Source organism: Trichoderma harzianum (genome assembly GCF_003025095.1).
Source record: "Trichoderma harzianum CBS 226.95 unplaced genomic scaffold M431scaffold_9, whole genome shotgun sequence".
In the NCBI taxonomy this organism is placed as follows: Eukaryota; Fungi; Ascomycota; class Sordariomycetes; order Hypocreales; family Hypocreaceae; genus Trichoderma; species Trichoderma harzianum.
In genome coordinates, this window is record NW_020209257.1 from 373,308 (window position 1) to 388,578 (window position 15,271).

Below are 15,271 nucleotides of genomic sequence, written 5' to 3' on the forward strand. Positions count from 1 at the left end.
CTCTTGATTTCTCCCCTTCTTCCGCAGCGAACTTTTATCCCCTTCACTACCTACTACCGAATAGCAGGGACGCATCCAATAGCACCTTCAAGGACAGAGATTCTTCGTCGACGGTGCCATCGCTCGCATCCTGAACCGTCCCCGCGCAACCACCAGTAACCCCTGCTCTGCTCTGCCTGCCCGCCTTTCCACCGTTTTCGTCACCAGCAGCAGCGCACATCGCCAGTCAGCACCATGGCGGACCGATATATCCCAGAGCATCGCCGAACCCAGTTCAAGGCCAAGAACACATTCAAGCCCGATGAGCTCCGTCGCCGTCGCGAGGAGCAGCAGGTCGAGATTCGCAAGGCCAAGCGCGAGGAGAACTTAGCAAAGCGACGAGGCATTGGCTCTGGCGAGAGCCGTCCTGGCGCTGCTCTCGGCGCCGCCCCCGACAGCGACGATGAGTCGGCTCCTACTGAGTCTCAGGTACGCAAAGCTCTAATGATTTCCTTGCTTCACTCCATGCCTATCCATCGCAAAGCCGTCGCAAGACCTTCGCAAGGCGCCCCATCCGCCTTGCAGGTTTTGCTGTGATGCTGTGCTTTTGCTTGTGATGTGGGGGAAATATGACTGGACCCCACCTCTTGGTGGCGGGCATTCTGACCGACTGGCGTGAGAGCTGCGCATGGGCTGTTTTGCAGGCTCGCTGCAGCCGGAAGACAGGATGAGCCCAGTTCCAGTGCACTCGTGGAAATACATGTCAAAATTTGGAGCTTGCGAATGGATCGGCTAACATGATATTGATTAGCTTAACGAGGATCTTCCTCAGATGGTTTCTGGCGTCTTCTCCGACCAGATCGACCTCCAAATCCAGGCCACCACCAAGTTCCGAAAGCTCCTGTCCAAGGAGCGCAACCCTCCCATCGAGGAAGTCATCAAGACTGGCGTCGTTAGCCGCTTCGTCGAGTTCCTGCGATCCCCTCACACTCTTGTGCAGTTCGAAGCCGCCTGGGCTCTGACCAACATCGCCTCTGGTTCTGCCACTCAAACCCAGGTCGTCATCGAGGCTGGCGCTGTTCCCATCTTCGTCGAGCTGCTTGGCAGCCCCGAGCCCGACGTGAGAGAACAGGCCGTTTGGGCTCTTGGTAACATTGCCGGCGACAGCCCTCACTGCCGTGACTATGTCCTCAGCTGCGGCGCTCTCAAGCCTCTGCTTAGCTTGCTCGGAGACAGCCGCAAGCTGAGCATGCTCCGCAACGCAACCTGGACCCTGAGCAACTTTTGCCGTGGCAAGACCCCGCAGCCTGACTGGAATACGGTACGTGTTCTTAACTTTATATTGTTGGATAAAACTCTAACAGTGTCTTCATTTACAGATTGCCCCGGCACTTCCCGTTCTGTCCAAGCTCGTCTACTCTCTTGATGACGAGGTCTTGATCGATGCCTGCTGGGCTATTTCTTATCTCTCTGATGGCTCCAACGACAAGATCCAGGCCGTTATCGAAGCCGGTATTCCCCGCAGACTTGTCGAGCTTCTCCTGCACGCATCCACTTCCGTTCAGACCCCCGCTCTTCGATCCGTTGGTAACATTGTTACTGGCGACGATGTCCAGACCCAGGTGATCATCAACTGTGGCGCTCTCCCATGTCTCCTGTCTCTTTTGAGCTCTACCAAGGATGGCATTCGCAAGGAAGCCTGCTGGACCATCTCCAACATCACTGCCGGTAACTCGTCTCAGATCCAGGCTGTCATCGATGCCAACATTATCCCTCCTTTGATCCACCTCCTGCAGAATGGTGACCTCAAGACCCGCAAGGAGGCCTGCTGGGCCATTAGCAACGCCACATCCGGTGGCCTCCAGAAGCCCGAACAGATCCGGTACCTCGTTGCTCAAGGCTGCATCAAGCCCCTGTGTGACCTCCTTGCCTGCCCCGACAACAAGATCATTCAGGTTGCTCTTGACGGCCTGGAGAACATTCTCAAGATTGGCGATTTGGACAGACAAGCTGCCGGTGACGGTGCCGATTCCATCAACCGCTATGCGCTGTTCATCGAGGAGTGTGGTGGCATGGAGAAGATTCACGATTGCCAGAACAACGCCAACGAAGAAATCTACATGAAGGCCTACAACATCATTGAGAAGTACTTCTCTGACGAGGAGGAGAACGCAGATGAGGGCGCTTCTCAGCCCACTGGCGCTAACGGCACCTTTGGGTTCGGCACCAACGGCGCTGCGCAGTCGGGAGGCTTCAACTTTGCCAACGGCGGTGATTCTATGGACATGTAAGAAGGCGCGCGTTATTCTCGTGAGCTTTTAGGTTGATACTTTGATGCGTCAAGCTGAGAGATTCCTCGCCTCCCAAATTGATTGGCACCCCCAAGACGATAACCATAACCACCTCCCCGCACACCCTTCACATTATTGTCATCAACACGAACAGCAGAATACACTGTGTTACAAACACTGCTGACCAAACCCCCAAAATTCTTGGCAACAACACACACCCCCTTTATCCCTTAATTTGGCTTGACAATCTGTGCGAGGAAGGAAGAAAGAAAGAGAGAAGGAACAGAGTAGCCCGACTGAATAGCAGGCCCTATGGTAGCTTGAAAGCTCCAGCCTGAGGAGAAACATGCTGTGTCTGAGGAGGAGTAGTCGAATTTATACGAAGCAGGAAATACTGGGCAAAAATCTCGTGGATACGGGTCTAGATGGCCATGGCCATTGAAGAGCGACCCCCCGATCAACTGCCTGCCTGCCTGTGTTTGGGTCTGGTAGTCTGACGGCATATACCACAGTGACACGGCGGAGAGGAGCCAGTGCTAGTGCATTGCGCTTCTGTCGATAAAGAAGTTTAAGAAGAAGAGGCTGCTCTTGATGCAACAATCAAGTGTTTGTGCATCTCACGTCTACGCATTTAGCTAGTGAAATAAGAGGCAGGTTATCCCATTCTTGATGTGTCTATGATTCTTGATGTTTGATGATGATGATACAACATGCGATGGTAATGTTAAAGGTTGCTGCCATTACTGCGTCGTCAATCAAATATTCACCTTTGTGGTGAGAAGCCTCTCAGCCATGTCGAGCATCAAATCCGATATTGTTCCTGGGACAGTATGCGGACTGTAGTGAACAGCCCGATGCCTAAATTGCAGTAGGAGGCCCAAATATTGGATAATCACTGCACAAGAAATCAGCAATAGTAAGTAGATATAGAAGATCCAAGTCTCTCTTTCTGATGTTTTTCTTTAGGGAGATGGAGATGATGAGACTTGGGACAGCTACCCTCATACAAGGTTTGGCGCATGTCTGAACTGTTACGATCCTAGACTTCATGCACAGTGCGAAAGATGACAAGCCCGATTTGGACCCATAAAATTTCCATATCGCCGATGCATCTGGCATCACTGAGATGAACCAAAAAAAAATCTGAGCTTGTTGGGAGAAAGGAGTAGCACCCAGTTTTTGTCTAATTTGCTTGATTGCTCGTTTGCTCCATTTGCTTGTCCTCCTTTGCGTGGCTGTAGCGGGACAATCTCGCCGTCTTTGTTTGCCTTGGAATCCAAGAGGCGGATCGATCTTTTCTTGTTCTCGTTTGCGTCACAACCACAGCTCCGTATAGCATGGTAAAGAAGGGCAAGGTGAAGGCCCCCGCGCCTGCACCAAGCCAAACCTCTGCAGCATCCAAGGATGGGAATGGGAGTGGTAAAGGCAAAAAGGGACAAAAAGCAGCGGATGCCGCTCCTGAGTTGCTGCCGCCGGCACCTCCCAAGCCGACGGTGAAGCAGATCATCGGAGGCTCGTCGTGGACAGGCAAGCTGCCGGTCAATCTGCTGAGCGAGTATTGCCAGAAGCAGAAATGGGACAAGCCGGTGTATGACACGCGGAAGACGGCCGAGGGCTTCTCTGTCTGGGTGACGCTGAGTGCCAAAGACATCAAGACGCAACAGCTCATCACCTTGGAGCCGTTCAAAATCCCTCTAACGCACAAGCATCTGCTCCTGAGGGACACGGCATTGGAGGCCAAGCATGCGGCTGCGACGTATGCCCTGTTCAGGGTGTGCAGCATGCAGAACAAGCACACGGTTCTCCCCCCGGATTACAAGTCCCTATGGAAAGATTTCCAAGCGCTCAAGACTCAAGATGTCAAGGACGGAAAAGCTTGGATGTACGAGGCTGACCCCTTCAAGACCCTGCTTGAACGTCAGGATGCTAAGGCTGCTGCGGAGAAGAAGCGCAAGGAGGTTGAGCAGGCCAAGGCCAAGGCTAAGGAGCTACCCGGAGCGGCAGGCCTGGTGCTGCTGAGCAACACGGGATCTGTATCCAATGCGATGAAAGGCTGGACGACGGTGCCCAAAGTCGAAATGGGCAGGCAAACCAGGATTCAGCTGGAGTCGCTGCTGAGAGACGGCGTGACTTGGAACCCCCATGGCGTGACCATGCCTCCAGCTGAGAAGAAGAGCGTTGTGTCGGAGCTCGGCAAGCTTGGTTTCCGCCAGAGCCACGTAGAGGAAGCTGTGGGATACTGCAAGGACCGGCAAGAAACCCTAGAGTGGCTCTTGATTCACGTTCCCGAAGATGATCTTCCGCGGTGGGCTCTTCCGGAGAAGTACTCGGCTGGCGTGACCATAGGAGCTACAGATCTGAGGAGAGAAGGTATCATTCAGCGTCTTTCGCAGACCGGATACTCTGTGGAGCTATGTACTCGCGTGTTGGATGATCACGGCGGCAATGAAGATGCCGCTGCCGAAACGCTACAGAATATTCTCTTCCCCGCTGCTACGGCAAGCCAAGAGGGTGCCGAAGAATCAGGGGGCGACTTTTTAGACTTTGGGACACCCCAGGAGCAGTGGGATGAGGAGGTGACTACATTGGAGTCCATCTACGGCAATAGCTTCCGCCGAGACGGCGATAGCATCATTCAAATCCGCCTTGATGGAGTAAAAGACGCGCAAAACGGAGACGTGGAAGCCTTTTTACAAGTCCGCAAGGGTTCGAGCTATCCACGACACATCATTCTTGCTATCATTGCTAAGCTGCCCTCATACATCAAGCTCAGTATAGTAAAGCGGATGCTGGCACACATCGAGGAGGATCTCCGAGACGAGCCGACCAAGATATATCTCACCGTAGACTGGGTCCAGCAGAACATCAACGACATCATTGCCCACCCAGGCAAGCTTCTAGACATATCGGCAGTCTCCTCTGCCGCCTCTGAGACGCGACCAGCGAAATCGGTGGCCAAGAGCAAGCGCTCTCGGGGTCCGCCAAGGCCTCTCAAATGGATTGTCGACGCAAAGAGCAAAGAAGAATGGCTTCGTCGGCAGGGAAGCCCGTCACAGAAGGACATGGTCACGAAGCGCCAGGCCCTACCCGCTTGGCAAATGCAGGATGCCATTGTGCAAACGGTGAACAAGAATCACGTCACCATCATCAGTGGTGAGACTGGTTCAGGAAAGTCGACGCAATCCGTTCAGTTTCTCCTGGATGACCTATACGAAAAGGGGCTCGGAGGATGCGCAAACATGATTGTCACCCAGCCACGGCGAATTTCGGCGCTGGGACTGGCTGATAGAGTGGCGGATGAGCGATGCTCACGAGTGGGAGGCGAGGTGGGATATGCCATTCGTGGCGAGTCCCGACAGTCAAGAGATACTAGGATTACCTTTGTCACGACCGGTGTGTTGCTCCGAAGACTTCAGACATCCGGTGGTCGAGTGGATGATGTCGTGGCATCTCTGGCCGATGTCAGTCACATCATTATCGACGAAGTTCACGAGAGAAGTCTTGACACAGACTTCCTTTTGAATCTGCTTCGTGAAGTCATGATCAAGAAGAAGGACATGTTGAAGCTGATACTCATGTCGGCGACGCTTGATGCCGCGACTTTCAAGAGCTATTTTGAAACCGAGGGGCTGAGCGTCGGAGCCGTCGAGATTTCCGGCCGAACATTCCCCGTTGAAGAGTACTACCTTGATGATGTGGTTCGTATGACAGGCTTCGGAGTTGATGGACCTGACGATGGAAGCTTCATTGGCGACGAGACGATGGGCAAGGTTATTCAAAAACTGGGCCATCGAATCAACTATAGCTTGATTGCCGAAGCCGTCAAGGCGATTGACTACGAGCTATCGTATGAGAAGAAAACGGGAGGTATCCTCATCTTTTTGCCCGGAGTTGGGGAGATTAACCAGGCCTGCAACAATCTCAGGTCCATCAACTCACTCCACGTTCTCCCACTACACGCTTCGCTCGAGACGAAGGAGCAGAAGAGGGTGTTTAGCAGCCCTCCTCCTGGCAAGCGAAAGGTGGTCGTAGCTACAAACGTGGCAGAAACTTCCATCACGATTGACGATATCGTAGTTGTGATTGACAGTGGAAAGGTCAAGGAGACTAGTTTTGACCCGCAGAACAACATGAGAAAGTTGGAAGAAACGTGGGCCTCGCGAGCGGCATGCAAACAACGACAGGGCAGAGCTGGTCGTGTGCAAGCAGGTAAATGTTTCAAGCTCTATACTCAGAATCTGGAGCAGAACATGGCACCTCGGCCGGAGCCGGAGATTAGACGAGTACCTCTTGAGCAACTGTGTCTGTCAGTACGAGCCATGGGTATGAAGGATGTAATTCGATTCCTCGGGCGATCTCCCACTCCTCCGGAAATACCGGCAATCGAAGGCGCCATGACACTACTGCGGCGCATGGGGGCTCTGGATGGAGACGAGCTCACTGCCATGGGACAGCAGCTGGCCATGCTGCCAGCAGATTTACGATGCGGCAAACTCATGGTATTTGGCGCCATTTTCGGTTGCTTGGACGATTGCATCACCATTGCCGCTATCCTGAGCACCCGGAGTCCCTTCTTTTCGCCTCAGGAGAAGAGGGATGAAGCTCGGGAGGCTAGAATGCGCTTCTACACAGGAGATGGCGACCTGCTGACCGATCTAGAGGCTTTCAACCAGTGGGATGACATGATGAAGGATCGAGGAACGCCGCAGCGCCAGATCAGAGCCTTTTGCGATGAAAACTTTTTATCCTTCCAGACGTTGACGGACATTTCAAATACGAGGAGCCAATACTACGATGCTTTGACAGAAATAGGCATGGTTTCTCCTTCTTCTCAGACGTCTGGTTCTCGAAACGCTCTGCTGCTACGAGCACTTGTCGCGTCAGCATTTACGCCGCAGATTGCGCGGATTCAATACCCTGACAAGAAGTTTGCGAGCTCCATGTCCGGAGCGGTCGAGCTGGATCCCGAGGCGAGGGCGATCAAATACTTTTGCCAGGAGCCCGGCCGAGTGTTTGTGCATCCCAGCAGCACGCTGTTTGGCAGCCAGGGGTTTTCTGGGAATGCGGCGTACATGTCGTACTTTAGCATGATATCGACCACCAAGATTTTCATCCGGGACCTGACTCGTGAGTTTATTCCTTTTACTATTGCTTTTGGATAGTTTTGAATACTAATTGATTGGATATCAGCTCTGAATGCGTACACGCTGCTCATGTTCTGCGGGCCCATCGAGCTCGATACTCTGGGCCGTGGTCTCTTGGTTGACGGATGGCTCCGACTCCGGGGTTGGGCTCGTCTGGGAGTTTTGGTGGCCAGGCTGAGGGCCATGGTGGACAATCTGATTGCTGACAAGGTGGAGAATCCGGGGTTGGATCTGACGGGGAACAAGATTATTAAGTTAGTGATTAAGATGATTGAGCTGGACGGGCTAGATGCTTGAAGCGGGTGCCGGGATATACGGAGCGAGAATACGGAGTACCTAAGATTTAACAGCATGCCCATCCCGTCTATGAGTGCTGGTGATGGACATTTGAGGCTCATCTGAATTGAGTTTCATCCAAGTCCCCTCAACTGTGAAGAAGAAGACGTAGAATAAAGAAGCAAAATGGAAGCCAAATGGTTGGTCTCTATGATGGCATAATGAAGCCATTCCTGGCGATTGGTGGTGGGGCTGCCAATTCAGGCACCAGAAAACCAGGGAGTTCTGTAGGCTATAAGCTGGTACTGTGTCTTAGACATTGCCACTACAAGCCATCACTTCACTCGCTCACTCACCTTCTCCGCGGGCTTCTTTCTGAACCGCCCCGGATCAGAAACTTTTCATTTTCAGCAGGTCAAATTTTTATGTAGTATTTTCTATATTCGTCTTCACGCTCGTCCGTCATTCTCAGTCATGACTCAGGCCGACGCACAGTCAGACTCTGAGGAGGGATTGACGCGGGAAGAGATGCAGCAAGAGGAAGAAGACGAGCCGCCCTCAAAGCGAGCGAAACAAGATGCGTGTAAGTACAGCCTCATTTTTCTTCATCTCTTTTCAATTAATAAAGATGCCTTATATCTGAGTAAGCTAAACATCCAAAACAAAAAGCTAACATCGAAACATAGTCGCCAAACTCATGGCTCCCAAACCAAAAACCATCATCTCCCCCCCAAAACCTCCCAGCTCAAGACCTCACCTCTTCAAGAACCGCATGGGCCTCGGCGCATACATCGCCGCCCCCGAATCATACCCTGCCTCAGTAGTCATCTACTACAACGCAGATTTTGTCGTCATTCACGATAAATTCCCAAAGGCCACCGTCCACACGCTGCTGCTGCCGCGGTCTCCCAAGCATACCCTTCTGCACCCGTTTGAGGCGCTCCAGGATGTTGAGTTTCTGGAAAAGGTCAAAGAAGAGGTAGGTAAGCTAAAAGTGCTCGTGGCGGCGGAGCTGCAGCGTCGGTTGGGCTCGTTTAGTAGGTCTGATGCTGCGAGAGAGGCTGTGCTTAATGGCGATGCGGAGCCAGAAGAGGGACAAGCCAAAACAGCAGCAGAAGGACAGGAGAAGAACGACAAGGGAAAAGAACCGCAGCTGCCGCCGGGAAGGGACTGGATGGCCGACCTCATGTGCGGCGTCCACGCCGTCCCGAGCATGGGCAACTTGCACATCCACGTGCTCTCGCGAGACATGCACTCGCCGGCCATGAAGCACCGCAAGCACTACAACTCCTTCAACACGCCGTTCCTGGTGGACGTGGCCGACTTCCCACTCGGCGAGGCCGACCCCCGCAGGATCCCCAAGGATGAGGGCTACATGAGGCGGGACCTGGTGTGCTGGCGGTGCGGGAAGAACTTTGGAAACAGGTTCAAGGAGCTCAAGGACCACCTGGACAAGGAGTTTGAGGAATGGAAGCGGGAGTGAACATGTGAGAGACAATGACGAGACATATGAAGACACGAAGAATTGTACAAATAAGAACATTGCTGATTTTGCCATTACACATCGCACGTAGCTTCATGGTGCGGGAGATAATGATTACAGGCCTTGCGAGCAGCAGATGGATCAACCCGTCGTTTTCGTGCTGCGCCAGGCTTTTCCTATGCTTTTGTTTCCATCCAGCTGAAGCAAGGGGATCGATTCCTTAATAATACAATCCGGAGCTCCCCAAAAAGAAAAAAATAACAAAACGCCGCCCCAGTCTTCCCTCACAATGCTGTTGGACATGTTCCTTCTTCTTGACCACAAACGCCTTCACGGCCAGAAGGGGGAGGTGATGAACATGACCAAAACAGTTCCCTCTTGCTTCGTACCAGCACCAGCCCTCTCTCTTTGCCACAGGTTTCAGTCCAAACAAAAGCCGACTCGACTCGCGCGCGCCCAAAAGCCTCATTCATCGTCATTGTCATAATCAACCTGGTCCTCCTGTGGCAGAGAAGGCAACATTGCAAACCACAATCAGCCAATAATGTTCTTGAATCGTGAGAACCACGCAGGTGATGTGAATGATGATGAAGGACCGACCTCGTATTCGGGAGACTGCCGCGGCGTCCCATCGCGTGCACCACCAGTCACGTCTACAAAGGAAAATTGGCATTGCGTGAGCTGGTCCGTCTCTTGCTTTTCTTGGAGGAAAGTTTATGTGGTTTTGTGTTGGCGACGGTTGGACTTACCACCGATACCTGGCTGGTTCTCGGCGGCATCATCTCCGGCTTCAGCCTCAGCATTGGCCTCGGACTCTGCCGTCTGCTCCTGGTTGTCCTCCTGTGCCGGCACAACGTCTGACTTGCGCGGCCTGCCACGTCCACGCGTCTGGCCCGGTGCCAGCGGCGCGCTTGGTTTCTTTGGTTTCATTGCCCTTTCCGCGCCCGCCTTGGACTTGAAGCTGCCCTTGGGCCTTCCGCGAGGGCGGCCAGTGGGCACGTATGGCTTTGCGGGGGACTTTGGGTTTGCGCTCTTGGGGCGGCCTCGGCCGCGACCCGGCGTCTTCTTCACGCCAGCATCTTCGGTGGGCTGACGAGCGATGTCTGCAGCCGCATCGGCAGCCGCTGCCTTGGCGTCGTCTCTGGTGCGCGCCATCGGAGCACTAGAGATATGGGGGGAGAAGTATTTGTCTTTGGTGACAAGGAGAAAAGGGGACACGAGCGAGGGTGGGTTCGCAAATGGTATTCAGGCGGTGGAACTCGGTTGCCACGGGAGAAGTAGGAATTGGTGTTGCGATAGTGTGAGGTGGTTGGTATGATGCGGAAAATAAAAAGAGAAAAAAAAAAAAAAAAAAAAAAAAAAAAAAAAGGAACGGAAATGATGAGATACGCGACTTTGCGCGAGTCGAGACAAGACTAGGTACAGCTGGGGCTAGCTGCGTTGCACGGAGCTGTAGGGACCTGTTTTCTGTGTCCGGGGGAGCTGCTGACGCGTGAAAGGGCAGCTTTCTGTTGCTTGGTTTTGTTGAGACAAAGATGCGCGGTTGGAGGAAGTGACAGAATTATAGAGGCGGATGGTGGTTGAATCTGCGGAGTTTGTTGTTTGGCTTATTTTGACAGGGGCTGGCTGGTGTTCTAAGCTTCACAAAGGGAAGACGCCATTAGGTAATCAGCCTCCCCCACACAGTCACTCGCCCCGGACCGTCAATACGGAAAATCCCCGGGGCAATTGAAGCTGAAGCTTAAAGCTATCGACGCCATCAGCCACAACCAATACAGTGAAAGCCACAGTCGCACCAATCTGTGGCAAGTGCAGCCACCCCTGTCCCTTTACCCCGGCAACCGCCGCCAAACTCAATCACCGGCATGTAAACAAGCAGCATCCAGACAAAGAAAGGCGGACTAATGTAGCACATTCTTCGCCTCCGCCTCCACGATAGCTTCCATAGCATCTTTGAGACATTGCGCACAATGGCTCATGACGAAAGACTTATGCCCTCGTCGCCCTCGCCGGCGCCCGAGGTCCGGTTCATGATGGCCTCGTCGTCGGCCTCGACTCCATCGCTGCGATCGCGAGATGCCGCCGTCATGCCCGTGATTTCGAGGATGGACCGTGGCGGCAACGTCAAGGTTGTCGTCAGAGTGCGCGCCTTTTTACAGCGAGGTAGGCTATACGATGCCGCTGGATTACCAATGAGATGGTGAACCAAGAGGTCAAGAGGTCAAAAGAGAGAGAAGCTAACTAAAAGACTGAATAGAACTCCAACGACGAGCCAGATGCCTTGTCGAAATGGACCCCGTATCCCACATTACCACCCTCAGGGCTCCCGACGAACAAGAAACTTCTGTGGCCTCAAGCCCCTCCAAGTCTCGCAAGCTCACCGACAAGAGCTTCGCCTTTGACTCCTCCTTCTGGAGCCACGACCCCGATGACAAGGACTATGCCAACCAAGAAGACATCTACAACAGCCTCGGCGAGGAGTTTCTCGACCACAACTTCGAGGGCTACCACACGTGCATATTTGCATATGGCCAGACCGGCTCTGGCAAGAGCTACACCATGATGGGAACGCCCGACAACCCCGGGCTGATTCCTCGAACTTGCGAGGATCTGTTTGAGCGCATAGACGCCGCCCACAATGATGACTCAAGCGTCGCTTACAACGTACGGGTTTCGTATTTCGAGGTCTACAACGAGCACGTCCGAGACCTTCTGGTGCCCGTCGTCCCCAACACACCCCCCAACTACCTCAAGATCCGCGAGTCTCCCACCGAGGGCCCATATGTCAAGGATCTCACCGAGGTGCCTGTACGCAACATTCACGAGATTATGCGATACATCAAGGTGGGAGACGCATCTCGCACCGTGGCAAGCACCAAGATGAACGACACTAGTAGCCGGAGCCACGCCGTCTTCACCATCATGCTGAAGCAGATTCACCACGACATGGAGACGGACGAGACCACGGAACGCAGCTCTCGCATCCGGCTGGTTGATCTGGCGGGCAGTGAGAGGGCAAAGACGACCGAGGCCACGGGGGCACGACTTCGCGAGGGCAGTAACATCAACAAGTCGCTCGCCACCCTTGGCCGGGTCATTGCTGCGCTGGCAGGTCCTAAGCAGCTGCGGTCGGGCAAGAGAAAGGACATAGTACCGTATCGAGATTCGATATTGACGTGGCTGCTCAAGGACTCTCTAGGAGGCAACAGCAAGACGGCCATGATTGCGTGTGTTGCCCCCTCGGACTACGAGGAGACACTCTCGACGCTTCGATACGCCGATCAAGCCAAGCGCATCCGCACTCGTGCCAAGGTCAACCAAGACCATATCTCGTCCGCAGAGCGTGACGCCCAGATTGCCACAATGGCGCAGGAGATTCGGATGCTGCAAATATCGGTTTCGGACTCTCGCGAGCGCGAAAAGAATGCTCAAGAGGCAGAAGAGCGCTTGGAAGAGTACCAGATCCGTGTCGGCACCATGCAGCGCATGATGGAGGAACGCAGCATGGTTGCCGAAAGCAAGATCAAGAAGCTGCAGATGGAGAACGAGGCCCTGAAGCTACATCTGAAGCTGGCCATTGACAGTCTCAAGAATCCCATCCCACCGGTGCAGCTCGAGAGCAAGGAAGAAGAGGAAGAGGAAGAAGACGAGTACGAGTACGATTCGGAAAGCACCGCTGCAGACGATGAGCTCCAGCAGGAGATGGAGCGCTATTTGCAAGACATGGGCAACCTGCGGAAGCTCATCGGCGGCGACCTCGACAGATTCAAGGATACGGACAGTGTGCGGATGCCTCTTGGTGTGAAGCAGAATGTGTAACGAACGGTTAATGACGATGTGACGACGACGATGCTGAGTGATGGGATTTTAGCACTGTTTCGGCCCAGTTTGTTTTATGTGTTTTTGTTACGCCAGAGGGGATAATGCATTAAATTCTCCTAAATGGCATACAGAGTTGTGGGCGTAAGAGCGACTGTTTTCAGGGGAAGAGTGGCTTTCTTTGTTTGCCTGGATGAACAACTGAACAGCTTGGTGGAAGAGGAGTCATGTTTTGCTTCTAAATTTGTCCCTTTCCCACCTCTTTTCTCTTCTTTTCTTTTCTTTTGTCCTTTGCTTACTCTTTACTTGGATCAAATTAATCAGATTCCATACAGTAAACGAAGGAAAGGGGCATGTTTCATTGTTTCTATGACTGAGATACCGACTTTAGGATTATATATATCAATATGTACATCCAAATTCCTTGCCATCAATGATTCTTCTTTCTCTTCTTCTTGACACCCGAAGATTGCTTACTGTGAGAGTGACTAGACTGGGTGTGATTGTGATTAGGTCGAGAGCGATTAGATCGAGAGTGACCAGATTGAGAATGATTAGGTCGAGACTGATTAGATCTAATGTGATTGGATCGAGAGTCATTAGGTCGAGAGCTCTTGTTGCCTTTGGGCCCAAACTTCCGCTTTCCTCGACGTGTGTTTGCACGAGCATTGACATTAGCAAAGGGATTTTTCAGCGCAAGTGCCTCTTGGTTGAAATCATCAATGTCCATCGGCTCTGCAAGACCGTAATCCTCGATAGTGTTGACCGGAGGAGCATCCATCATGACGATATCCACCGCCTTTGCAAGATGGTACGAGAAGCCCAAGCTGGTCTTTGGGCTAAAAGTCGAAAACTCACTGGTGAGCAGCTCACAAACATTCAGCGCGGCGATGCGATGAATCACTTCGGGGATGTAGTAGATGATTGGCGAGGCCTTGAGGTCCTGGGCAACGATGCGGTCGTGGAAGCACCTACCGTTTCCTCCTACGTGCAGCGTATACGCATCGATCATGGCAAAGAAGAATTGCTGGGCTGTGACGAGGGGTCTGATGTGTGATAGGGAAGACGGGGAAGTGTTGTTCTGGCTTAGCCTGGTGTTTTGGGTGAAGTTGCTTCTACATCTGCAGCCATTGAAGGGGTTGAGGCGGGCAAAGGACCGGATGCTGAGATCGAACAGAAAAGGGTGAGTCCAGAGGACTTCATCAAGATTGACTGGGGGGTGATTGAGTGGTAAAGGGTGATGTTGCTGGCACCAGGCTTCTGCAACGGAGGAGAGATGTTGGATCTCGAGGGCGGAGTTGCCGCGGTTGAGGTAGCCGAGGATGATGTCGAGGGCGTGAAAATGAGGGTTGAGATGGTTGGGATGGTTAGGATCCATGGGCGTGAGTGGTGTTGAAGCGATTATAGCTTCGTTTTGCTTGTTGCTTGGCATGAGAATACGATAACGTGTAGTTTGATGGATTACGAGTGTTACATGGCCAGACGCGTTTTACATGCGTATATATTTATAAGTATATCAACGACAAAGACGTTGAATTTCTTGTATTGATTCACATGTCTGACGAGATGGTTGGTGTTGAGAGTGTTCAATATGGCAAACAGGCTCCAAAAGGTTGTCTCTTGACCGTTGACGTTGAACAGCCTCAATACGCCCATCATTACTAACCTAGTGCTCTTATAAGATTATTTTCCAAACTGAACAGTGCAGTGAACAATCCAGTGCATGTGTACTTGAACTGGTGCTGAATGTTATATGGTGGAATAAGGCGCTTGACATGAATACACATGTTCACCTCACCATGCCACGAGAAAGGGGAAAACATGGCTTCATTACAAGATGAAGTGTAAAACTCACTCATCCATACCCATCTAATGAATCCGACGGCTCGCCTGTAGGAGCACGGGTAGAGAAGCTACCGGAATGAGCTGCAAGGAGGTGAAACAGGCACCGGCACCGTGAGACTGGGGAGACTGAAACGGAACGGAACAAAACAAACACAGACGAGCGGGTGGTTTACATGAAACAAAGGCGCAGTGCGTGCGAAACACAGACGACGTCGGTTAAAAAATGACAAAGAAATCAAAGAAATCAGAAAACACTGTTGTCGATCTCATTTTGTCAATTATTATTGCTTACTTGCTTCATCCTAATCCTTCCCCGGCTGCGTCAGGTGAAGCAGCTGCCCGTGTTTCCGATAATCCATGATGATGAAGAGCCTCCAAAACCTCAAACAGGAGAGAGGCCTGGAACGGCAAATCTTTGGCTGGTTAGGTGTTTC

At 52.5% G+C, this 15,271-nt stretch overlaps 6 protein-coding genes across 6 annotated transcripts; 4 read left to right on the forward strand and 2 right to left on the reverse strand.

Moving 5' to 3' along the window:
- Positions 1-234: 234 nt before the first annotated feature.
- M431DRAFT_90033 (hypothetical protein) lies at positions 235-2,270 on the forward strand (the record flags this gene model as incomplete). Its single annotated transcript, XM_024924101.1, has 3 exons — positions 235-468; positions 791-1,300; positions 1,359-2,270. The coding sequence occupies 3 exons, from the start codon at positions 235-237 to the stop codon at positions 2,268-2,270; spliced, it is 1,656 nt and encodes a 551-aa protein (XP_024772298.1).
- A 1,337-nt stretch (positions 2,271-3,607) lies between these two features.
- Positions 3,608-7,711, forward strand: M431DRAFT_90480 (hypothetical protein; the record flags this gene model as incomplete). Its single annotated transcript, XM_024924150.1, has 2 exons — positions 3,608-7,397; positions 7,461-7,711. 2 exons carry the CDS (start codon positions 3,608-3,610, stop codon positions 7,709-7,711), a joined length of 4,041 nt encoding a protein of 1,346 aa, XP_024772299.1.
- Positions 7,712-8,012: 301 nt separating this feature from the next.
- M431DRAFT_467423 (hypothetical protein) lies at positions 8,013-9,283 on the forward strand. Its single transcript, XM_024915406.1, has 2 exons — positions 8,013-8,273; positions 8,360-9,283. Exon 2 carries the CDS (start codon positions 8,388-8,390, stop codon positions 9,171-9,173), a length of 786 nt encoding a protein of 261 aa, XP_024772300.1. The 5' UTR covers positions 8,013-8,273; positions 8,360-8,387; the 3' UTR covers positions 9,174-9,283.
- A 299-nt stretch (positions 9,284-9,582) lies between these two features.
- Positions 9,583-10,531, reverse strand: M431DRAFT_509888 (hypothetical protein). Its single transcript, XM_024919376.1, has one exon. It carries the CDS (start codon positions 10,326-10,328, stop codon positions 9,888-9,890), a length of 441 nt encoding a protein of 146 aa, XP_024772301.1. The 5' UTR covers positions 10,329-10,531; the 3' UTR covers positions 9,583-9,887.
- Positions 10,532-11,260: 729 nt separating this feature from the next.
- Positions 11,261-12,992, forward strand: M431DRAFT_90621 (hypothetical protein; the record flags this gene model as incomplete). Its single annotated transcript, XM_024924167.1, has 2 exons — positions 11,261-11,336; positions 11,431-12,992. 2 exons carry the CDS (start codon positions 11,261-11,263, stop codon positions 12,990-12,992), a joined length of 1,638 nt encoding a protein of 545 aa, XP_024772302.1.
- A 430-nt stretch (positions 12,993-13,422) lies between these two features.
- On the reverse strand, positions 13,423-14,370 carry M431DRAFT_496947 (hypothetical protein; the record flags this gene model as incomplete). Its single annotated transcript, XM_024917542.1, has 1 exon — positions 13,423-14,370. One exon carries the CDS (start codon positions 14,368-14,370, stop codon positions 13,423-13,425), a length of 948 nt encoding a protein of 315 aa, XP_024772303.1.
- Positions 14,371-15,271: the final 901 nt, after the last annotated feature.

Bases quoted from the DNA above. Each gene is read 5' to 3' on its own strand.
- M431DRAFT_509888 (XM_024919376.1), bottom strand. From the start codon at position 10,328: ATGGCGCGCACCAGAGACGACGCCAAGGCAGCGGCTGCCGATGCGGCT.
- M431DRAFT_467423 (XM_024915406.1), top strand. From the start codon at position 8,388: ATGGCTCCCAAACCAAAAACCATCATCTCCCCCCCAAAACCTCCCAGC.